Source organism: Triticum urartu, chromosome 1A (genome assembly GCF_056163025.1).
Source record: "Triticum urartu cultivar PI428250 chromosome 1A, HENAU_Tu73, whole genome shotgun sequence".
In the NCBI taxonomy this organism is placed as follows: Eukaryota; Viridiplantae; Streptophyta; class Magnoliopsida; order Poales; family Poaceae; genus Triticum; species Triticum urartu.
The window spans coordinates 60,796,706-60,822,732 of NC_141873.1; the positions used below are offsets into that span (position 1 = coordinate 60,796,706).

At 47.6% G+C, this 26,027-nt stretch overlaps 1 protein-coding gene, 1 long non-coding RNA gene and 1 pseudogene across 2 annotated transcripts; 2 read left to right on the forward strand and 1 right to left on the reverse strand.

The window, feature by feature from the left end:
• Positions 1-2,543: 2,543 nt before the first annotated feature.
• Positions 2,544-3,011, reverse strand: LOC147990026 (uncharacterized). Its single transcript, XM_087521197.1, has one exon. It carries the CDS (start codon positions 3,009-3,011, stop codon positions 2,544-2,546), a length of 468 nt encoding a protein of 155 aa, XP_087377323.1.
• Positions 3,012-7,794: 4,783 nt separating this feature from the next.
• LOC147990027 (uncharacterized) lies at positions 7,795-8,377 on the forward strand. The gene is made up of 3 exons (XR_015602379.1): positions 7,795-7,880; positions 7,989-8,046; positions 8,132-8,377. It is a non-coding gene; the product is annotated as an uncharacterized LOC147990027 (long non-coding RNA).
• A 14,198-nt stretch (positions 8,378-22,575) lies between these two features.
• Positions 22,576-25,075, forward strand: LOC147990028 (uncharacterized; annotated as a pseudogene).
• The last annotated feature ends 952 nt before the right edge of the window (positions 25,076-26,027 follow it).

A 26,027-nucleotide genomic window follows, 5' to 3' on the forward strand; every position in this document is an offset into this window, starting at 1 on the left:
CCAAGAGTGCATACCACCTCGCTATGTCTTCCAACACGGGCGAGGCTGCTGAATCCTCTAGCTCCACAAAGGAATCGAATGACCGAAGCATCTGGGACCTAATTTGGAAATCAAAGGTACCTGGTAAAGTATGCATTTTCGGTTGGAGAATTGCCACCAACACAGTAGCCACTATGAGAAACAAATGGAAGAGAACTCTGGAGATAGATGATACCTGCGACATCTGTGGTAATGGAACTGAAGATGAATAACATGCTGTCATAGCATGCACAAAGAGCAGGGCTCTAAGATTCGCTATGCGGGAGATTTGGAGGTTGCCACCAGAGGAGAAATTCTGGTTCACAGGAGATGATTGGCTACAGGTCCTGCTGGACACAGTGACAGAGGATATACGACGAAAAATCATGCTTCTACTTTGGCGTTGTCGGTTCTTGCGTGAGGACTGTACACGGGGGACGGGAAAAGAATTGATCTTGGGATCGGCTCAGTTTTTGCTTAAATACGAGGAAGAGTTGAGGAATTGTGGAGTGGCTAGTGAACCACGACATGGGAAGAACGCCGGTGATGTGACTGAAAAGCAACCTCAGGCGAGTGCAGCTCTGAGAATGCAGTGGTCTCCTCTAGTTCACGGATTTTTTTTCAAAACTGTGATGATTTTTATAGCAAATTCGGAATCTATACGTCCTCACGCAAGAAAATCAAAATTATCACCCCGTAGGCCTCCAGTTGGCCGAAGAGGGGCTCTTCGGCCTGCGGTTGACCGAAGTGGGCTCTTCAACCTCCTGTTGGCCGAAGAGTACACCAACTGGGCCGAAAAGGACTCTTTGGTCTGGCGTAGGCCGAAGAGTACTCTTTGGTCAACTGTAGGCCGAAGAGTACTCTTTGGGGCCAAGGCCTAGCATAGGCAGAAGAGCGCAGCCATGCAGCTTCAGCCTCCCGTTAATGCGAAAAGTTGGGGCCCAAGGACTCTTCAGCCTACGGTTGACCAAAGAGTGCTCTTCGGCCTACGCCAGACCAAAGAGTCCTTTTCGGCCCACTTGGGGCACTCTTCAGCCAACGGGAGGCTGAAGAGCCCGCTTCGGTCAACCGCAGGCCGAAGAGCCCCTCTTCGGCCAATTGGAGGCCGACGGGGTGCTAGTTTTGATTTTGGTGCGTGAGGACATATAGATACTGAATTTGCTATAAAAATCATCATAGTTTTGAAAGTAAATCCAGTTCAAGGTACTGTTAAAATCAACTCCGACGCATCATTCTTGGTTGAATCTGGACTGAGCATGGCAGAGTTTGTTGCCCGCGACTACCGAGGCTCCTTTTTTGTCTCCGCGGGTAAATGTTTGCCCACATGTGTCAGTGCAGAGGAGGCAGAGGCCAGGGCAGTCTTGTTTGGTCTGAACACTACAACAACTTTATTCAGAGGGCCAAATCGAATAGTAATTGAGATGGATTGCCAAATTATTGCCAAAAAATTATCTGCCGGAAACCCGACACGATCACCATACTATGCCCTGATCATGGATATTAAGAAGGCAATGCTTGCCTTCCCTTCATGCAGCGTCAGTTGGGTCAGTCGAAGCGGCAACTCCCTCGTTCATGGGCTAGCAGCAAAAGTGAGATGTACTGGAGATCAACATGGGCGTGTTTAGTTCCAGTTTGGAACAGTAGTCGCATTGCATGCCCTTCTCAACCCAGCCTGGTTGAGGAAAAACAGGCCCTAATACGCCATATGCAACTTGATTGGTTGCCTGCATCCCTAGTCCCTGCATTAGGTAATACGCAAGTGCACTTTGTTTGGTTGGCTGCATTGGCCCTAGCGGCACATGAACACGACGTTTGGTTGCATACGGCGTACATGTTGTGCTTACCTTGTACCCTAGTTGGTGAGCTTACCCACAACGATCACACCTAGAACACCAACGCCACAACACAGCAATGGGGACGAACTGGGCGAAGATGATGAAGTTCTTCAGCTTCAGGCCGAACTGACGATCCACCTTAGCACTGTCGACACTGCTGCCTCCGTGCTTTCGCACCTAGGCGGAGTAAGCTTGTTCTGCTGCCTGCTTAGTCTTGAACCCTCTATAGTTGCTGTTGCTATAAGATGCCACTTGTGCATTGGCTTCTTCCCATGAACTATAAACCCCTGGAACCTCACCAATGAACACGGCATACCACTTTCCCTAGCAATGCACAAGGCAAGAGTTGAAGCAGCAAATCAATGGAGCACAAGTACCAAGCAAAGTAGCACACAAACAACAATGGAGCAGAAGAGAAGTAAAGCATGCATGATCATACGACATAGCAAGTTCTTCCTAGCACTACCTTGGTGTTAACCTACCACCACATCCAAAAGAGGGTGTCGTCCTACCACCGCAAGTTCACCGTCACCGTGAGGGGTTAGTATATACCACCTCACCAAAATATACAGACCATCAAATAGTTTTTGAGACCTAGCTACACAAAATGTACGTCGTCATTGTCATCGTCGTCGTCGTCGCCACCACCATCGCCGTCGGGGATCATGCACGCTCACAGGTAGCACTACTCTAGTAGTAGTGCTTGCCCAGCCAACTCCTGAGCCACAGCACCCTGTGAGCGTCGGCCATGGCAACGAATCCAACGAATCCAACACCCTGGGCCTTGTTGTCAAGCAGGTGGCTAAGAGCTACCATGAGAGCCTCGTCGCTGAAGCCACACTGGGTCATGACAGCGCCATACATGTCAGGGTGGACATCGAGGGGCTTGCACTCCCTGATGGCTGTTGCCACCTCCTTCACCGCCTCAGTCATGCTGCAGAAGACATTGATCTCCTCCTCCATCAGGCCTCCTCTCTTCCTCTTCCTATCAACGGGGTCAAATGGCTTGTCGAAGGACTTCGTAGCGGGCTTGTCAGGGCCATCAAGGATCTCGACATCCAGGGTCCCAGGGAAGTCAGGCATGGGAGAACCAAGAGGCTCCCCCAAGCCCATGGCATGCTTCCCAGTTGCCAGCCCGAAGGAGAAGATGTGTTGCATCTGTTGTAGTTCTGGATGGGTGTGTTGAGGAACTCAGCGTCCCTTGGGTGGTCCTAAGAATGAAACACAAGTGTTGTTAGTTGCGATTAGGAGTAGGCAATGGTGGACAGTATGAAAAGGAAGAGGGCTGTGAGCTAACCGCGACATGGCCGGCGTAGTGCTCTGCCTCCAGAACTATGGAGCAAGTGTTCTCATCCCACGAGGTGCCGCTAAGGTCTCTCAGCTTGGACACTTGGATCCATCGACTTCTCCACTTCCTCAGGTGGTTGTACACCTGGGTGGCAGACACCTCTTTCCCACAGAACTCGAACACCTGCTTCGCAACGGTGTTCAAGTGCCACCTCCTTGAAGCCCTTGTCAGTCCTAACTCCACTAGAGATGAGCTCACACATCTTGTTCAGCACGAACGTGGACATGAACGGCTGCCACTTCATGTTGTTCGACCTACTATCCTTCTTTGCCTTTGCTGCTGCTAGCTTGAGTGCAGCGGCGGCAGCAACAACAGCAGTAGTTGGCTCAACGAGCACTACTGGCACATAGAGGGAATCAAACTCGAACACCTATGAATCAAGTGCCATCTCGGACATAGGCTGCGAGTCCTCGACAAGCGATGGAGAAAACTGGCTCTCAGACACGACAAGGGCCTAGCTAAGATCTTGCGTCTGCCTGGTCATGTCCTACAATCGTAGCACGCATTGACAGTGAGCATAGCACACAACATACCAAACAATCCATGAAAGCAGGAGCATACATGTACATGGTTCATCACTATCATAGCAAGCAGATGCTTCATCACTATCATACTAAGCATACATGTACATGGTTCATCACTATCATAGCAAGCACATGACCACCAATAGCTACAAATCATAGATCTGAGCATGATTCAACACAAGCACAAGGTTCAACTTCATACTCTACTACTAATCTAGCCTACCACATGCTTGAACATCTAGCCCTACCACAAATTGTAACCGCAACATAGCAACCAACCATATCAGCTCATAGATCAGACCACTAATCAACCATGCATCTAGATCAAACCCTAGCTGCAGCTCAGATCTAGCTAGAAGAAACAGAGAGAAAGGGGGATTGAAATCATAGAGGCCATGGATGCAGCTTGAGGACGAGGGGGGGACGATGGTGGAAGATGAACGCCGGCCGGTGAAGGAGCTCCGATGCCGTGGACAACCGACCGATGAAGATGCGCCGCTTACCTGCTCGTCGGTGCCGATGCGCGTCGGCGGGAAAGCGTGAACGGAGGAAGAATGGTGGCGGGAGTTGGGGCGGTTAGGGAGGGGCTAAATAGGGGGTGGAGCGGCGGGAGGTGAGCCGAAATCCTCCCGCCGATTTTCCGGCGACGCGGGCGAGCTCGCGCCATCTCCCCTGCTCGCACGAGGGGAGAAGCGCGTCGCCCTCCCCTGCCTCGCCCTGGCCAGGCTCGCGAGCTACTGCCGATTCGTGCGTTGCCCCTGAGCCTGGCCTGGACGTGCTTTAAGCTTTGTGCAATGTGGGCCGCACAGTGAATGCAGGAAACCAAATGAGCCAAATTCTTCCCGCCCGGGCCAGGCCGGGCCTCATGCGGGTAACCAAACACGTCCCATATGGTCGCGAGAGTCCCTGATAACCCGATTGTACTGATGCAGTCCGAGTGCATTAGCCCCTCTTGAGTAGTTTCTCTAAGGGTCCGTCTAAGCCTCATCTAGATGTGACATTATTATGTCACATCTAAGTATGACATTAGCAACTCCTAAAATAAACCCCACCTCTCTTCTTTGTCTATCTTTTACTTAGTTTGTATGTCTTTTTTTTCTGTGTATTCTCCGGCCCACTACAAACAATCCCGACACTCCCTTCCCTGGGCCTTATATGTTGTTTGTTACGTTAGATCTGGGCTGCACCTGTATGTATTCATACACACGTACATGTATCTGTATTCATCGTTATGTCTTTTCCCTGGGTGCCACGCACACAACGCAAGTAGCCCTGCTAGTCTTTATCTTCAGTTAACCGCACATGCATGCATTCACATACGTGCGCTCACTCACGCAACAAAATGTTAGCTAGCTAAGCTTCATATATAATGCATGTCTCGCTCTCACAACACGTACATGTACCTGTACCACCAGATTGCATTTGTCTACCGTTGATTAATTAGTAATCCCCAATTCTCTTTCAAAAATCTGTGTGCGCGAAGGGCCAAAAGACACATGCATGAAAAAACTTCTAATCTATATGTATATTAAAAAAAACTACTTCACTAGTTTGATGTAAATCCTGTTTACAATAATAAACAAAAGATGAAAATGTGGTCATGTATTGCATGAAGAAAAATGTTTGTGTATCATGTTCATGCAATTTTAAGAAGTGCACATGTTTTTTTAAGTGTTGACATATTTTCACAATAGCGATGAATCTTTTTGAAAGATGCATGATGAACATTTTTAACATACATTTCCAACATACACAGAAAACATTTTCTAAAAAAACACCGTTAATATTTTTTATGAGTTAGAACAAGGCAATTTTAAAAAAATGAACATGGTAAACATTTTTTTAAACACAAAAAACTGCATGGTGGAGGAAAATCAAAAGGGGGGGGGGGGATAAGCTAAGGATGGACATGCAACTGAGTCAGGGCAAGTTGTCTGTTAAGAGTGGACAAACAAATGGGTCGAGCAAGTTTGGTGTCGAGGGTGGACATGGAACTGGGTCAGGGTCGGGGAAAATTGCATGTCGATGGTGGACAGGTAACTAGATCAGGTCAGGACGAGTTGCGTATCGGTGGTCGACAAACAACTGGGTAAGGCGAGTTGCATGTCGTGGGCGGACATGCAACTGGGTCGGGCGAGTTGCGTGTCTAGGGTGGACATGCAACTTGGTCGGGTCGGCAAGTTGTGACTCGATATTGGACTTACAACTAAGACAACTACACAAAACTGCGAGACTAGTTGCAAGCCGATGATGAACTTGCAACTATGAAAACTATGAGCCTAGTTGTGATTCGAGGGTGGACTTGCAACTCGGATGAAAAACAAACTATAGTCCTAGTTGCGGGTCGAGGGTGGACATGCAACTAGGTTGAAAAACAAACTATGGGCCTAGTTATGAGTCGAGGGTGGATTTGCAACTGGGATTAAAAATAAACTACATGCCTAGTTGCGAGTCGAGGTTGGACTTGTAACCGGGATGGAAAACAAACAAACAATGGGCCCAGTTGTATGTTGATGACGAACTTGCAATTGGCACTACACAAAACTATGATACCAGTTGCGAGTCGAGGATGGACTTGCAGCTGGGGGCCTCGATAAACACAAACACACCCCCTAGTTACGAGTCGATGTTTGGCTTGCAACTGGGGACCCTCGACAAGCACACACACACCCCCTAGTTGTGAGTCGATGGTCAGCTTGCAACTGGGGCAAAAAACACACATGCACCCCCTAGTTGCGAGTCGATGGTTGACATGCAACTGGGGACCCTTGACAAACACACACACACACACACACACACACACACACACCTCCCAGTTGCGAGTTGATGGTCGACTTGCAATTGGGGGCACGACAAACACACACACACACACACACCTAGTTGCGAGTGGATGTTCGACTTGAAACTGGGGACCCTAGACACACACACACACACACACCTAGTTGCGAGTTGATGGTTGGCATGCAACTGGGGACCCTCGACAAACACACACTCCCCAAGTAGCGAGTCGATGGTTGACATGAAACTGGGGGCACCGACAAACACATACTCCCCTAGTTGCAAGTCGTTAGTTGGGTTGCAACTGGGGACCCTCGACAAACACACACGCACCCCTAGTTGCGAGTCGATGGTTGGGTTGCAACTGGGGACTTTCGACAAACACACACCCCTAGTTGCGAGTCAATGGTTGACATGCAACTGAAGACCCTCGACAAACATATAAACACCCCTAGTTGTGAGTCGATGGTCGGCATGCAACTGGGGGCCTTGACACACACACATACACACACACACACACACCTAGTTGCGAGTTGATGGTTGGCATGCAACTGGGGACCCTCGACAAACACACACTCTCCAAGTAGCGAGTCGATGGTTGACATGCAACTGGGGGCACCGACAAACACATACTCCCCTAGTTGCAAGTCGTTGGTTGGGTTGCAACTGGAGACCCTCGACAAACACACACGCAGCCCTAGTTGCGATTCGATGGTTGGGTTGCACTAGTAGAAAAAGGGTCAAATGTGAGACACATTAGTCTGGGTTTCTAACAGAACCGGCACTAATGTGTCCATTAGTGCCGGTTCCAACGGCTAGGCGGGAGGGGCTCTTTAGTACCGGTTCGTGGCGAACCTTTAGCACCGGTTTGTGCCATGAACCGGTACTAATGAAAGTGGTGGCAGGATGTTGTCAGAGTGGGGCCCCTCCAGCACCTTTAGTACCGGTTCGTGCCACTAACCGGTACTAAAGGTCGTCCTATATAAACCCTTCGACCACCCGCACTCTGTTCTTCCCCCTTTCCCCTCTCCCTCTCCTCTGTTCTTCCCTTCTTCCTCTCGAGTTCATCACCAATTTTGCCCAAAATTTGTCAAGATTTGTAGGCCCCCATCCATTCAAATGATCACAAAGGTTAGCAACTTTGTCCTTTCATCTCTCATTGCTAGATTAGCTCTTGCATTGGTTTATATGGTGATTAATTGTGGGCTTCAGTAATTTGGGAGGAATTATATGTGGTAGTATTTGATTTATATGCAAATTGAGGTCAAAATAACACTTAGTTTGCATATGTAGGTGTGATTTACTTAGTGCCTTCTAAATCTCCGTCGTAACCACCGTCGATCGCCCGCACCGTCCCGTCGCCGGCACCACCTTGTGGTGAGCCTCTTGTTCATGAAATTTTATATAAAAAATTGATGTTTGTGTGATTTGGATATATAGTTACTTGTATAATTATCTTACCCGTACGTTGTTTGTTATACATAGTGCCATGGTTTTGATATCCGTCCCTGTCGGCCCTCGTCCTTGTTATGATTCGGATGTGGTATATTCTCTTTTAAAACTATTTGTTGCATTTCGTGTTTATGACAAATTATGCCCATCAAGTTGACATAGATATTTTTATCTAGGAGGTATGTGAACCAGAAATTCCAACCGACCCTATTGTCGAGAGGTTAAATTTAGTTGAAAGAGAAAACGAGTATTTGAAAGAAAAATTGAAAAGAATTGAGGGGGAGAAGATGGAATTGGAGTTGCATGTTGACGATGTCGTCGATGATCACAAGATCAAGATGGAGAAAATGCGCTTGAAGATTAGAAAGATTAGAAAATATGCCATTGATAGTGAGGCTTGGTATCATTATGCTGTTGGATCAATTGTTACCTTAGTTGCGATCTTGATCGCATTTGTTGTTGCATTTAAATGCTTTAGCTAGAGAGTTATTTGTTTGTTGCATTTAAGTGTTGTATGAACTTTATGTATTGTATTAATTTGGTGTTTTTGGTGTTGTGTATTGAAGATGAGCCGTCAATGGATGTACGATGACCGATGCTCTCCCCAGTTCGTTGAGGGCGTGCGTACTTTTCTGCTTGCGGCTAAGGCAAACAAGCGGGCGGATGGTTTTATGCCTTGTCCATGTGCTGGCTGTAAGAATGAATTAAATTACTCTAAGTCAAGAACCATTCACGTCCACCTGTTTAAGTCCGGTTTCGTGCCCCACTATAATGTTTGGACCAAGCACGGAGAAAGAGGGGTTATGATGGAAGACAATGAAGAAGAAGAGGGCGACGATAGCTATCTTGGCCATGGGTTCCCTGAATACGATGATACAACAATGGGGGAAGAAGCTGAGCCGGTAATGCGGGAAGAAGCTGAGCCGGCAATGCGGGAAGAAGCTGAAGAAGAGGCATCAGATGAGCTCGGATGATCTAGGTCGGGCCATTACCGATGCAAAGAGAAACTGCGCAAGTGATTTGGAGAAGAAGAAGTTGCAGCGCTTGTTAGAGGATCACAAAAAATTGCTGTACCCGAATTGCGTAGGTGACAAGAAAAGGCTGGGCACCACACTAGAATTGCTGCAATGGAAGGCAGAGAATGGTGTATCTGACAAGGGATTTGGAAAGTTGCTGGTAATGATAAAGAATATGCTTCCAAAGGACAACGAATTGCCCGAGAGTACGTACGAAGCAAAGAAGGCTGTCTGCCCTCTAGGGTTAGAGGTGCAGAAGATACATGCATGCCCTAATGATTGCATCCTCTACCGTGGTGAGTATGAGGATTTGAACGCTTGCCCGGTATGCGGTGCATGGCGCTATAAGATCAGCCGCGATGACCCTGGTGATGTCGAGGGCGAGCGCCCCAGGAAGAAGATTCCTGCCAAGGTGATGTGGTATGCTCCTATAATACCATGGTTGAAACGTTTGTTCCAAAACAAAGAGCATGCCAAGGCGATGCGATGGCACAGAGAAGACTGTAAGAAAGACAGAAAGTTGAGAGTACCCGCTGACGGGTCGCAGTGGAGAAAAATCGAAAGAAAGTACGGGAAGGAGTTTGCATATGACGCAAGGAACGTATGGTTTGGTCTAAGCGCAGATGGCATTAATCCTTTTGGGGAGCAGAGCAGCAACCATAGCACCTGGACTGTGACTCTATGTTTGTATAACCTTCCTCCTTGGTTGTGCATGAAGCGGAAGTTCATTATGATGCCAGTGCTCATCCAAGGCCCTAAGCAACCCGGCAACGACATTGATGTGTACCTAAGGCCATTAGTTGAAGAACTCTTACAACTGTGGAATGGAACAGGTGTACGTGCGTGGGATGAGCACATGGGGGAAGAATTTGACCTAAAGGCGTTGCTGTTCGTGACCATCAATGATTGGCCTGCTCTCAGTAACCTTTCAGGACAGACAAACAAGGGATACCGCGCATGCACAAACTGTTTGGACGATACTGACAGTATATATTTGGCTAATTGTAAGAAGAATGTGTACCTGGGACATCGTCGATTTCTTCCGAGCAGGCATCCCGTAAGAAAGAAAGGCAAGCATTTCAAAGGTGAGGCGGATCATCGGACGACGCCTCGCCACCGTACTGGTGCTGATGTACATGATATGGTCAAGGATTTGAAGGTGGTCTTTGGAAAGGGTCCTGGTGGACAACCTATTCCGAATGACGCTGACGGACGCGCACCCATGTGGAAGAAGAAATCTATATTTTGGGACCTGCCCTATTGGAAAGACCTAGAGGTCCGCTCCGCAATCGACGTGATGCACGTGACGAAGAATCTTTGTGTGGCCCTGCTTGGCTTCTTGGGCGTGTATGGGAAGACAAAAGATACACCTGAGGCACGGGAGGACCAGCAACATATGCACGGAAAAGACGACATACATCAGGGTCATGCAAGCTACGCTCTTACCAAAGAAGAGAAGGAAATGTTCTTTGAATGCCTGCTCAGTATTAAGGTACCGTCTGGCTTCTCGTCGAGTATAAAGGGAATAATAAACATGGCAGTGAAAAAGTTCCAGAACCTAAAGTCTCATGACTGCCACGTGATTATGACGCAACTGCTTCCGGTTGCATTGAGGGGGCTTCTACCGGAAAACGTTCGATTAGCCATTGTGAAGCTATGTGCATTCCTCAATGCAATCTCTCAGAAGGTAATCGATCCAGAAATCATACCAAGGTTAGAGAATGATTTGGTGCAATGTCTTGTCAGTTTCGAGTTGGTGTTCCCACCATCTTTCTTCAACATCATGAGGCACGTCCTAGTTCACATATGCGAAGAGATTAACGTTTTGGGTCTTGTATTTCTACACAATATGTTCCCCTTTGAGACGTTCATGTGAGTCTTAAAGAAATATGTTCATAACCGTGCTAGGCCAGAAGGAAGCATCTCCAAGGTCCATGAAAATGAGGAGGTCATTGAGTTTTGTATTGACTTTATTTCTGACCTTAAACCGATTGGTGTTCCTGAATCGCGGCATAAGGGCAGACTGGATGGAAAAGGCACACTAGGAGGGGAACAAATAATATGTATGGACGGACATTCTCTCACTGAAGCACACTACACAGTTCTACAGAATTCCGCCTTGGTGGCTCCATATATGGATGAACACAAGAATTTGCTACGCTCCAAACACCCGGAGCGGTCTGATGACTGGATTACACGTGAACAAACCAGCAGTTTCGCCAGCTGGTTGCAGACACGTACCATGCATGACGCCTCTATTGAAGATGACCTGTACTTGCTGTCCCAGTTACCATCTTCGAATATAATGACTTTCAAAGGGTACGATATAAATGGTAATACATTTTACACGATCGCCCAAGATAAGAAGAGCACCAACCAAAACAGTGGTGTCCGCTTTGATGCAGAAACCAAGACGGGAAAGGAAACATATTATGGTTATATACAGGACATATGGGAACTTGACTATCGACGTGGTTTGAAGGTCCCTTTATTTTGGTGCAAATGGGTCAATATGACACGAGGCGGGGTAACGGAAGACCCGCAGTACGGAATGACAATAGTGGATCTCAACAATCTTGCGTATGCAGACGAACCATTCGTCCTAGCCAATGATGTGGCACAGGTTTTCTATGTGAAGGACATGTCTACCAAGCCGAGAAAAAGAAAATATAAGGAAGCGAATGCATCGTACGATGAGCCAAAGCGGCATGAAAAGTTTGATGAAATTGCTCCATTCACAGTGAATATTGACCCGAGCATCCCGTTAAATGATGAAGATTTTCCATGGTTACGGCGCAAAGGGACACACGCGAAGAAAAAGTTTCACACCCAAAGATCTGGGATGTGATCGGCTTCACTATCATCACTTTCTTCTGTGTTTCACACCCAGGAGGGAATCTCTGTAATAGTTAGGGTAGTTATGTGTTTTGGCATTTGAAACGCGAAGAAATTTTATGTGCAAACAAATTCTTTCATGCCTTTACTGATTTTTTCAGCTAAAAAGGCATTTCATTTTTAAATAACCTAAGCATTACCAAATTGAATGTAATGATAAAACACACTAATATTAAACATAATAAAAAAGAATCACTGAAAAATGTATTTTTAAAGTTAAGTTATTCACAAACTAGTGATTCATACAAATTTCAAATAATTCAAAATTTAAACTATTCAAATTTAAAAGCTACCGGCACTAACTGAAAGTTTCTAAAAACTATAAAAAATATTCACAAAGAAACTCTAAATACAGCAAAAAAACAACTAAAAATAAAAAAAACAAAATAAATAATGCAGAAAAGAAAAAACTAAATTAAAAAAAGCCCACCTACCGGGCCACAGCGGCATGCATACGACTAGAAACCCAACCTGTTGTTGGGCCAGGATGCAGGCCCGCAAGCCCAATAGGCCCCAGAGGCCAGAGTAGCAGAGGTAGGCCCAGAAGGCCTGCTTTAGAGGGGAGCTCGAGACAGCAGCGGCGGCGGGGCTTATAAGCAGGTGCGAGCGCCCTTCGGCTAGCGAGGTGGGACTAAACTTCTGCGCCCCTCGCCTGGCAGCGCACCCCCTTTAGTACCGGGTCGTGGCATCAACCGATACTAAAGGGGGGGGGGGGTCTTTAGTACCGGTTGGAGCCACCACCCAGTACTAAAGGCCTGCCCTTCCCGCCACTTGGCCTGGCCAAAACAGGCCTTTAGTACCGGTTGGTGGCTCCAACCGGTACTAAAGCTGCCTTCTATATATACAACACTTCGAAAAATTTCATTCTCCCTCTGTTTCTTCCTTTGTTTCCCCATTGAAGCACCGCCTGCCCCGATTGATCGACGCCGTCGCCGACCCCGTCCCCGTCGCCGCCCTCATCCCCGTCGCCGCCCCCGTCCCCGTCGCCGCCCCCGTCCCCGTCGCTGCCCTCGTCCCCGTCGCCGCCCCGGGCCCGTCCCCGTCGCGCCATCCCCGCGTCGCCGCCCCGTCACGCCCCGGCCCGTCGCCGTCGCCCCGCTGTGAGCTCTCCCCCTGTAACCCCTCTCCCTCGCCCCCGGCGGCCACCATGGGCGCCGCCCCTCCCCGAGCCCATACACACACAAGCATGATGAACACACACACACATGTATATATGTATGAATGCATGTATATATTAGTATATACGTGTTTTGTATGTTTAATTAGTTTAGATTTTTTAGATTATTATTTTTTCACTAGTATATATATGTATGAATGCATGTTAGATGGATGTAATTAGTGTTTAATTCGTATGGAATTTTTTATATAATGTTGTTTTTCTATTTTTTAATGGATATATAGAAGTTGTTTTTTCTGTTTTTAGTGTTAGATGCTTAATTAGTATGAAATAGCATATAGAATTTTGACATATGCAATGATAGCATAATTAGTGTTACATTTGCATATAGTATTTGTTGTCGACGATGCTCGGCCCGCATCCTCGCCGTCGACCCGTTCACAACGACGTCCTGCTTCAGAGGACCCATGTCCGGGACTGGGCTCCGCCGGGCTGGCACTGGGAGGTGCTACCTTCAGGGGCGTGACGCTTGGTGAGGAACCCGGCCCCAGGTCCCGTCGTCGACCCTCATCTCCTTTGGTGGCGTTCGCGTGGGCCACTTTCGGTGCGGAGGGAGCCGGCCCCGCCGGAGGTGGTACGTCACCGTGTCAGGGAGGAGGACGAGCATGTCCATCGCTACATGGCTGCTATGGACGCCAGGTTCTCCAATACCTGGCAGGTTCTTTGGGGAGATCACCCGAGCTATGATCCAGTGATGGTTCCTTCACTTTGGTTGTCCACCGCCTGGGCCTCAGGAAGCGCGAGTGGCCTAGATTACTCTTTAGTATTCGATCTTTATTAGCTGCTAGATAGCTAGCTAGCTAGTGATGTATTCGATATATAATATTCGAGATTATATATATTATTCGAGACGATGTATTCGAGATTATATCTATTATTCGAGACGATGTATTCAAAATTATATTTGATTATGCTTATTATGTACTATGATTGATTCAGTTTTTCCTTATTAATTGATTGCATCCATGCATTGTAATTTGAATACTAAATTGTTTTATATTTCTTTTGGATTAGTTAAATAAAAGCTATGGCGGACAATACCGGCAGAGAGGGAGAAGAGACCCTGTTCGATATCATACGCCATCCTCGCGGGCCAGATGATGATCAGAATGAAGAAGATTATGACGGCTCCGAATTTCTAAACAACACCGGGGAGGGTGATATGATATTCGATCGCGACGACCGAATTGATGAAGTCATGAACTATGATTATGATGATGACGAAGAAAATGTTGATCTTGAAACAACAAAGACCGGCGAGGTATATATATTTATATAAGCAGGCATCTGGTGATCATCACATGTTTTAAATGACTTGAAGATATATTAACGAACCGATCTTTCTTCTTTCAGCCATCCGGATCGAGCAAATCTTCAGGCAACAGGAAACGAGGCCCGAACAAAAAGTTGAAGGAGGGCGTAAAGTACAATATCGAGGCCATCAAACCTAATGGCGAACCATTAGCGCCTAAGAAGATTGCGGACAAGTTCATTCGTTAGTGTGGAGTTCTTGTGAAGGACCAACTCCCGATCTCCCTTCAAGCATGGAGAGAGCCAACAAAGCCACGTCCAGATGTTACTTTTGTCGACGACAGACAAAAAGGTCTGCTTTGGGAAACTCTCATGGAACATTTCACCCTACCAGATCATTTCATAGATGTAGATGTGGAGAAAGTCAAGGACGCTGCTCTTAGGAAGACGGCGGTTGCATTCAACAACCACAAGAATCGTGTATGGGACAAGTACGTCAAGGGAGGAAGGAAGACTCCAGTATTCGAGGGAACACTAGAGAAGCAAAGTGCTCATTGGGACGATTTCGTGAAATTCAAGGATTCGGAATTAGCTAAGGAACGGTCGAGAATAAACAAGAAGAATGCCGAAAAAAGGATAAGTTCCATAAGCTGGGGCTAGGTGGCTACGCGGTGGCAATGCCTAAGTGGGATAAGTCTGAGAAAGAGATGGAGAATGCAGGTGTCACTCCGGTTACTAGGAGCTGGCCCCCCAGGTGCAGGACTTGGTTCTATGCGCATGGGGGGGAGTTGGACCCGAAGACGGGCAAAGTTTTGACGAAGTCATGCCTGAACGGAGCCGACGATAAGCTACTTGTTGCAATAGAAGAGGCTCGATCGGGGGTGTTCCAGCCCAACAGAGAGAACAACGAGCTTACGCTTGCCCTGGGAAATCCTGAACACCCGGGAAGAACACGAGGCAAGGGCGCTATTCCGTGGTATGAGGGGTTTTTGGACTGGAATGCCGACTACATAACCCGTGCGAGAAAGAAGATTGCGGAGGAGAAGAAGAGGAAGATGGAGGAGGAGCAGAGGAAGCTGGACTATGAACGCCTTCAAGGCCTAGAATCAGCGCATGCGAACTTGGCAGTCGAATTCCAGCGGCAGCAGGAGCAGATCGACTCACTTAGCCAGCAAAGGGGGTCTCAGCAGCTGCAGCAGCTAGCGGATGATCCAGCATTGGATAGCGCCGCCCCATCCATGTCGAGAAGCAGCGTGGGTTCCGCCCCGGGCGACGCAATACTGGATAGATACCCCATGGATGACATCATGGACAACACTAACTACGAGCTACACTTCAAAATGAAGAACATATCCATGAAGGTGGCAGACGTCGTTGCTTTTACAAATCCCCCCCGAGGCAACCTTGCATTGCAACTCGATTCCAGCGGGCTATGCTCGTGTCTTGGTTGATGAGGTGGTGGACCCATATTTGGTGCTACAGCTTGACATTCCTGAAGGTGACGACGAGCACACATTGGGAGAGGCCATACATCGTATCATCCTATGGAGAAAGGATTGCATCGTCTTTCGAAGGCCACTGACACCGCGTCACCCGACTCCTCGTCGAAGTCCGCCACCGAGTCAGCAGACTCCCGCTCCTCCAAGTCCACCAACGCGTGAGGCCACTCCTCCTCGTCCAAGTCCGGCAAAGTGTCAGGCCACTCCTCCTCCAAGTCCGACACAGCGTCAGACGTCCACTCCTCCAAGTCCGGCACAACTTCAAGCCACTCCTTCTCCAAGTCCGGCACAGCTTCAGGCCACTCCTCCTCGTCCAACTCAGCCACGTCAGCCGTCTCCGCCGCCTCAGCAATCACGGAAGAGAGCCACCACAGCTATGGTGCGTAGCAGTACAAGTCAAGGTAGTACGGGAGGTACAGGCAGAGGCCTTATGACAAGTCTGAGGAGGAAAACGCAGCCATATCGAAGGCCGAGGTGGAAGCCCATTTTGCACTGAAACCGCCACCGCCGCCAAGGGAGAAAGTACCTGAGGAAAAGATTGACCACTTCATTCATATGGCTAGACCACCAGCTCCCAAGCCTGTTGACACAGACTATGAGCGCCACCTCAGGAAGTTAAATCGAGCACGCCTATAGAAATAGGTGAGCTCGAGCTCGAGCAAATCAGCTGGCAAAATATGTGGTAAAACCGTTCCCCAGTTGGGAGAACAGGCAGCGCAATCAATCCCCCCGCTTGGTATGCCAACAACACATGAGAGTACACGCGTGCAATATTATTGTGGACAAACCGTTAACGTTCCCTAGCTGGGCGATGTGGTAATAACCGAGGAGCATATAAGGCAGGCTGAAATCCTCAAGATCACTGTTGTACAACTCCTCGAGATCGAGCCCATGTCTCCGCTTAGAGAGGAGGAAATAAAACGGAAATATGTCCGGGGCCAACCTTTGTTCGAGCCAGACGAGGTCAAGAAGCTCCCAACGAGAATGTATGAATTGCATCAATGGGACATGAACATTACCAAGATTTCCAATCGAGAGTCCCTCATGGTGAATGTCAAGAAGGATCATTACTACCATGAGAAAGCTGTGTCCGTTGAGTATTCAGAACTATTTCAGTTATATAATCAAGACGCACTCGACAAATCTATCGTCAGTTGCTATTGTCTGTAAGTGATTTCTTTCTGTAATTTAAGTCTCAAGCTAGCTGTAGTGATCATTTTGATCAATCATTACCTGTAATTATCCTCACTATATTCTTTTCTGCGGTATTATGCAGGATGAAGATGTATGAAATGAAAAATGTGGACGCTATGGCATTGGGTTCATTGACCCAAATACCGTTAATGAATACACATGGAAATTAGATGCATATTATGAAAAAAGTGTAGAGGAAAGCATGCTAGAGTTCTTGAAGCGCCTCAATACCAATGAAGATATACTACTTCCTTACAACTTCCAGTGAGTCACATTGTCTTATACTACAAATTCTCTGTTTTTGCCTACTAGCTAGCTACATGTTTTTGCTTACATATGCCCGCTTAATTAAGACATGCAAATGTGTGTGCATGCAGATTTCACTGAATCTTGTTAATCATTAACATTGATGAAGGAACAGTTGAAGTACTAGACTCACTACTTAAGAAAGCAAGTGACTACACCATCGTGAAGGGGATAGTCAACAGGTAATTTCAATCATTATTAACTATATCTCGGCCTATTTAATTAGTTTGTCATTTTCTGATAACAACTATTTAATAACCCATTTATTCATTTTCTTTATCGGCGGGCAGGGCTTGGGCAAAATTCATCAGCGTCACTCCAGGCAAATGGAATCGAAATCTGAAATGGTATCGACCCAAGGTAAGTAATTAAGTAGTACTAGCTAGCTGCCATCTCTTTAATTATCATGCTTGATTAATTATTATCTGATAAAATTCCATTCTCGTAAAGGCCCTGAAGCAGGCGTCGGGGAATGATCTGTGTGCATACTACGTTTGCGAGAACATTCACATGATGACGTCCGAAAAGAGCAGATCTCAAAGACAGGACTAGGTACGTTTGTCAGAACAGTATTCACAATTTTACACCATTATCGATATATCTAGTCACATAACTAAAATACATGCATATTGATCTCCTTCTTAACAGTTCAGAGAGGTGCGGGAGAAGCTCCTACCAGAGGAGCGCATAGAAGTAATTCAAGAGGAAATATCGGGATTTTTGCTCAACCAGGTCATAGATCCCAAAGGAGAATACTTTTACCCGCTACCGCCCTCATGAACCACTTCCAATTGTCATCGTGCTCCGAAGGCACCAATTAGGCTAATATAATGCCCCTGGCTCCGAAGGCACCAATTAGGAGAAATTGTATATAGCTACCTAATTGTATACATATATACATGTGTGTATATATGTGTGAATTAATGGTGGTTGTGAGACATTTGATGATATATATATATATATATATATATATGATCGGTTCTACTAGAAATTCTATTTATATATATGCATAACGTGTACAATATGTACCATCGTAAAATACCAGCAAACGAAAAAGAATTAAATGGAAAACACAAAATTAAATGAAAAAAAAATCATAAACCCAACCCCCCAACCTTTTAATACCGGTTGGTGTCACCAACCGGTACTAAAGGGCTCCCTGCCCCCGGAGCTGGCTCGTGTCACGTGGTTGCCCTTTAGCACCGGTTCGTGCTGAAACGATACTAAAGGGGGGCCTTTTAGTGCCCGCACTTTAGTGCCGGTTACCGAACCGGCACTAAAGGGCCTTACGAACCGGGGATATTGCCCGGTTCTGCACTAGTGTTGCAACTGGGGACCTTCGACAAACACACACCCCTAGTTGCGAGTCAACGGTTGACATGCAACTGAAGACCCTCGACAAACATATAAACACCCCTAGTTGTGAGTCGATGGTCGGCATGCAACTGGGGGCCTTGACACACACACACACACACACACACACACACCTAGTTGCGAGTTGATGGTTGGCATGCAACTGGGGACCCTCGACAAACACACACTCCCCAAGTAGCGAGTCGATGGTTGACATGCAACTGGGGGCACCGACAAACACATACTCCCCTAGTTGCAAGTCGTTGGTTGGGTTGCAACTGGGGACCCTCGACAAACAGACACGCACCCCTAGTTGCGAGTCGATGGTTGGGTTGCAACTGGGGACTTTCGACAAACACACACCCCTAGTTGCGAGTCAATGGTTGACATGCAACTGAAGACCCTCGACAAATATATAAACACCCCTAGTTGTGAGTCGATGGTCGGCATGCAACTGGGGGCCTTGACACACACACACACACACACACACACACACACCCTAGTTGTGAGTCGATGGTCGACATGCAACTAGGGACCCTCGACAAACACACACTCTCCTAGTTGCAAGTCGATGGTCGGCATGCAACCGGGGACCCTCGACAGACACACATACACACACCCTTAGATGCAAGTCGATGGTTGACATGCAACTGGGGGCCTCAAGTTGCATCAAGTTGGAATCGCTCTGTGCACATGCAGTTGTCGTCGGTCACAAACATTTGCAGTTACATGTCTTGTGATGGACATACAACGGCCCCCGACAAATCTCTTCACATCCAGTTACAAGTCACTCTGTGTCTGTGCAATTGCAGTCGGGCACAACGCTTGCGGCTGCATGTTTAATGATAGACATATAATTAGCCCAAATAAGAAAATATTGAGGATAAAAAGCAAAAAGACACAAACAAAAAATAGGAAAAAATATAAAGAGAAAAACTGAAAATAAAATAAAATAAAACAATCAGTCAATAAATACAATTACAAACCTGTTACAATGCGTGTAGTTGCATGCTAAATTATGGACATGCAACTATAACGGTAGAGAAAACAATATTTCTTCAACTCAAAGAAAAGAAAACAATTATTTCTTCATATGGGTACCATTTGATAACAATAAAAAGTTGCATACCGCAGCACATGAGTAAAAAAGCAAAAATCAAAAGCTGCACGCAATATCACAAAAGGACTAGTGGTGACGAACAGATAAGAAAAATTAACAGTTCATCGCAAAAAAAAAAAGTTAACAGCGCTCGCTCAAGAAAAAACTAATAGAGCTGGCTCTCCTGAGAAGAAAAAAAAATACAAACAACGCTGGCGGACACTCGAACAAAAGGAACGCGCCAGCGCGCGAGAAACAGCGACAATGAAAAAACAAGAAGATATGCACGAATCTTGTAGCCAATGATCCTAGGGTGGATGACTTAGATGTGACATAGTTAAAAATCATCTAGATGTGAATTTGTCAATCTGTTTCTCTAACTACTTAGATCTAAAAAAAACGATTTTGGTTTGTTTCGGTCACTTAAATCAACACTCAAGGAGCCATTAATTGAGGGCTGACTATTAAGCTTGCATGCAAAAGAAAAGAAAAAACGTTACATGCAATTCATGAAGACTCCATGCATGTCACTGATATCAATCAATATAATCAGAGCCGTCTTCAGAAATTTGGGGCCTCGGGCGAAAACAAAAATGTGGCCTAAAATTTTGACAATTCACATAAAGGAATAATTAATATGTGTAAAGAATACTCTCACTTTATTATATAATTTCATGTCTGCTTTATTTTTACCTTATTTAGGCATATTTCAACACTAATGCTAGAATCTGCATCAGGAGCCTCAACCTCTGCTGCATTATCATCAAGACCATCATCAACATTAAAATATGTAGTTTGATTTTCAAAATTATGCCGGGGCCCTTTCACCACACATCTATCAAGGGAACTCGTTAGAGATTGAGCCTCAACTTCGAGTTTTTGTTTCTTCTTACGCTTTGCAGCACCAGATTCATGCTTCCTAATTCTAGCAGACATGATGAAGATTCAGGAACACAGAACCTAAAAATTATAAAAGTGATCATTGATCAAACAAAATCTATTTAGTTTCTAATAGTAACGGTCGTTAGATGAATAGATCATCCAAACACAAAGAAAATGAATTGAAAATAGAACCTTGCACTTGGAGATTAAAACACGGTCTATAGTTTGGCCTGGATGTGTTCCTCGATGGCTCGATCCTGATTGAAACAACGAACGGAACCGTGGCCCATAGCTGTTGCGGCTTCACACAGCAAGACGGCCAGCAATGGGATTAGATCGGAGATAACTACCTCGGCGCCGGCACGATCGCCAGGGCCTTCGTCAATGCCCGATCGCCGCTCGCGAGACCTAGATGGCAGTTCGCTGTCTGTTCGTCTGCAATTGCTCGAATCAAGCGATTCATATCCAATCTTCCGGTCGACCTATTGGGCCTCCAACATTCTTTTCTGTAAATATGTTATTTGGGCCTCTAACACTAGCAGACCTGGACGCCTAGCAGTCCTGGAAGCCTAGCAGATTAATCAAAGACACCACGTAGTCACGTATACACACATACGTTAGTTTCTTTCCTGTTTTTTTTAGCGATCTTTCAACCGAAGGGAGGCAATATACGAAGGTTTTTTTTTCTCGATGGGGAGCGATCTTTCAACCGAAGGGAGGCAACGTACGAAGGGTTTTTTTTTTCTCGATAGGGGCCCCATGATTTTGGAGGCCCTGTGCGATCGCTCACCTCGCTCCCCCTCATCGACGGGCCTGAATATAATCACTAAGTTAGGGCATCTGCACCCTCAAACCGGACACTATCCGTCAGCACGTGTCGACGTACGTCATGATATGCATCGTGCGTGCTCTTTGTTTGCGTTTATTAAATGCTCGATCGATTTGTACGCACGCCACCGTAACAGCGAGACGACCATCATCAACACGAACGTACGAATCGTGCGTCGATGAAAAAAGAAAGAAAGAGAAAGTTTCTAGTACGTTTTTTTTGAGTGAAATAGTACGTACGGACGTATTAGGTTGATCGCTCGCGACGTAATCCCCGGCCGCCGACCCACACAAGGACCGATCCTCGATCGGGAGCACAGTGGCGGGATCCGAATCGACCTCGATCAGCGTGGCCTTGTTCGTTTTCTAGTGGGCTCGAGAAGCCAAACCCAACACCCGGAACGTACCCGCAACGCTGCGCTCATCATCAATCAAATAACCCACCCAGAGAAGAGAAGGCGAACGTCGATATAGGGTTTAAACGAGCGAGGTGGGACTACTATTATTTTTGTAAGAACCATTTTTTTTTCAGTAGAAGCATACCATACCATATCAATTGGCCTCATCCTTCGGGACAGAGGGCGTGGTCGAGAGTTCGATCCTCAAAGCAAGTATTTTTCGTTGCTTACCCAATTCATCGTTTTTTAAAAGGTGTGGACCAGGCCGAGTTTGGCCCACGTGGATGACTCGAGATGGATGAAACCTGTTTAATATGGTGGTGTCAAGGCCACAGACAGCCCAACACCAGCACCCAACCACGAACAGGCCTCGCCACCAACTCGGCCTGTCAAACAGAGAAGGCCCAATCGCAAGACCAGCGGCCCAGAGTGGGTGTGACGCTACCAGCTACTTAACGCGTTCTCCCCGCTGGAGCTAGGGTATCCAGTGGATCACGGCACGAACCCGACGGCGGCTCTCTTCCCTCTTCCTCTGTTTCCCCCAATTATTGTATCCTGAGATTGTAACCCTAAACTGCTACCTGAATTCGTGAGCTGAGTGCTAGATCGAGTAATATATCAGTGGGTTTGCTTACATATGGTATTCAGAGCCATAGATCCCCACCCTGGCGCATCTGATCGAGACGAGGCTGCAAAAATCGATCAAGGATCGACTCAGCGCCATGGATCCGTCGTTCAAGGACTACTTCGACAAGCTCACCAACTCCCTCGACGCGATCCACTCTGACATCCGCGCCCACACCACCAAGCTGGACGAGCTGGGCCAGTGGCGGCCTGATCTGGAGAGGCGCGTGGATCAGCTCTCCGCGGCGGTCGCCGAACTCCAAGCGCGACCTTCGATCGCTACGGAAGAGTGGTCGGTGGACGCACCAGCGCCACCACCACCCGCACCACCAGCGCCGCTGCGTGACCACGTCGGCACCAGCAAGCGCGTGGAGGGCGACGCCCTCGGGTCGATCGACCACGGCATCGACGTTCTGCCACGGGGACTGGCGCCGATGTTCGCATCGGTGGCCACCCCGGCCAACGGTCAGTCACAACTTCCCGTTCCGTCTACTATCGCCTCTCCATACGCGCATGCTAGTCAGATACTCGCTGGGATCGGCCAGGCTCATCCATCGATCGGGTTTCCCCAATTCACGGGCGAAAACCCGCGTCTATGGAAAACTCTTTGCGAGCAGTACTTTCAGATGTTTGATATCCATGAGAAGTTCTGGGTTCCGATGGCATCACTGAATTTTTCTAGTTCTGCATCGGTATGGCTGCAATCGGTGCAGAGGAAATTGACTGAGTTTGATTGGGAATCTTTCTCGACTCTGTTGTGCACGAGATTTGGTCGTGACTGGCAACAGCTTTTGATCCGCCAGTTTTACTCTCTATCACAGAAAACAACAGTAGCTGATTAGATTGAGCAATTTGAGATGATCATTAGTCATTTATCTGCATATTATGAATCCATACATCCTTACTATTATCTTACCTATTTTGTTGAGGGACTGCGACCCGACATTCGCGCGGTGGTACTGGTGCAGCGGCCACCTGACCTCGACACCGCGTGCGCCCTGGCCTTGCTTCAGGAGGAGGTGGCGGATGGTGCATCGCGAGAGCGTGCGTGCCCTAGCGCAGCGCGTACCAGCGTTCCGGACTGGAGCCATCGCAACGGCGTAGGCATGCCCATGGCACTTCCTCCTCCACCACCACAAGGACGGCCGCCAATGACACCGATGGCCACGGATCGGCGTGCCGTAGAAGCCAGCCGCGCGCACGGCACCAAGCTCAAGGCGCTGCGAGAGTACCGTCATGCCAAGGGCCTCTGCTTCAAATGTGGAGAGTGCTGGGGCCAGGACCACAGCTATCCTACCAGTGTACAACTCCACGTCCTCGAAGAGTTACTCGAGCTGTTCGGCCTCGGCTCCAACGGCGATTCCCTGAGCCCACCGCTCGGCGACACGCTGACCGAAACAGCGATGGCGATCTCGCGCCACGCCCTCACGGGTGGCACGTCACCGAAGGCGATTCGTCTCCACGCGTGGATCCAGGGCCACGAAGTGTTACCGCTAGTGGATTCTGGAAGTTCCACGTCCTTCATCGACGCGCGCCTCGCATCAGCTCTGGCAGGCGTCGTACCTCTTCGGCGACCCTGTCGCGTCAAGATTGCAGATGGAGGCGAGCTCTGCTGTTTCTCCCACATACCGCACTGCTGTTGGATATCTCAGACGCATGAATTCAGCACGGACATGAAGGTGTTGCCGTTGGGCGCGTATGACACTATCCTTGGCATGGACTGGCTTGAAGAACACAGCCCGATGCGTGTGGACTGGCGCGGTAAACACTTACTGATCACCAATCCGCAGGGACCAGTGCACTTACAAGGCCATCAATGTTGATTCATGTCCTGAGATCAACGCCATGCAGCTACAATCTTTGCACAAACAAGGCTCGTTAGCGCAAGTTGTGCAGTTATACCAGATTACGGAAGAGGATGAGGTGTATACACCCACACCTGATAATATTCAGAGGGTCATTGATCAGTTTGAGGATGTATTTGGTGAACCAACTGGATTACCTCCGCGCAGAGATTGTGATCACCGGATACCACTTATGGCAGGAGCACAACCAGTGAACTTGAGGCCGTATAGACACAAACCTGAGCATAAGGATGAGATTGAAAAACAAGTGCAGGAAATGCTCCGACCGGGTGTCATTCAGCGCAGCCACAGTCCTTTCTCCTCACCCGTGATCCTGGTTAAGAAAAAAGACGGCACGTGGCGACTCTGCATAGATTATCAACAGCTCAATGCTATGACCATAGTGGGCAAGTACCCGGTGCCTGTAATTGAAGAATTGTTGGATGAACTACACGCCGCCAAATGGTTTTCGAAACTTGACTTGAGGGAGGGTTATCATCAAATTAGACTAGCAGAAGGAGAAGAATTCAAGACTGCCTTTCAAACCCACTCCAGCCACTTTGAATTCAAAGTTTTGTCTTATGGCCTTGCTGGAGGACCCGCTACTTTCAATGGTGCTATCACTGGCACACTTCACCCATTGATGTGCGAGTGTGTTATATCATTCTTCGATGACATACTCATGTTCAGTAAAACCTTGCAAGAGCACGCGGAGCACCTCAGACAAGTGTTCGAGCTTCTTCGTCGTGATTAGTGGAAGGTGAAAAGAAGCAAGTGCAGTTTTGGGCAGCAACGTATAACCTACTTGGGGCATGTAATCAGCGCTGATGGGGTAGCAACAGACCCCAGTAAGATCGAGGCAGTGACTGCGTGGCCCACACCCACTAACGCCAAGGAGTTTAGACAGTTTCTAGGACTGGCAGGGTATTATCGGTGTTTTGTCCGCCAATTTGGGATCCTAGCCCGGCCTCTCTTCAATCTCCTCAAGAAGGGGGCGCCGTTCGTTTGGACAGTGAATACGAAACAAAGCTTCCAGATACTCAAACAAGGCTTGGTCACATCACCGGTACTCGCGTTGCCAGATTTTCAGAAACAGTTCACCGTAGAAACTGACGCGTGTGATACAGGCATTGGAGCAATTTTGCAGCAGGAAGGGCATCCAATTGCTTTTATGAGCAAAGCGCTCTGCCCCAAATACCAAGGCCTGTCCACGTACGAAAAAGAGTATCTGGCTGTGATAGCGGCAGTTGATCAATGGCGACCGTATTTGTAGTCTGCAGAATTCATTATCAAAACAGACCAGCACAGCTTGGTCTACTGGCAGGAGCAACGACTCACAACTTCGTGGCAACAACGAGCTTTCACCAAGTTGTTGGGCTTGCAATACAAGATCGTGTATAAGAAAGGTGTGGAAAATGGAGCCGCAGATGCACTATCTCGCCTGCGCCACCCAGAGTACGCCATGGCGATCACCAGCTATCAGCCAGCGTGGATCGATGACATTGTAGCAAGTTACAATTCCAATCCGCAAGTGCAGCGTCTCTTGGAACAATTAGCAGTTCAGCCATATCCAAAAGGGCATTTCAGCTTGACGCAAGGACTTTTGCGTTTTAGGGACCGCATTTGGCTTGGGGGCAGCACAACGCTGCAGCAACAGATAATCTCTGTGTTTCATGACAGCCCAGTGGGAGGGCACTCAGGGTTTC

What these genes read in the sequence shown, in the direction of transcription:
- LOC147990026 (XM_087521197.1), bottom strand. Translation starts at nt 3,011, where the DNA reads ATGCAACACATCTTCTCCTTCGGGCTGGCAACTGGGAAGCATGCCATG.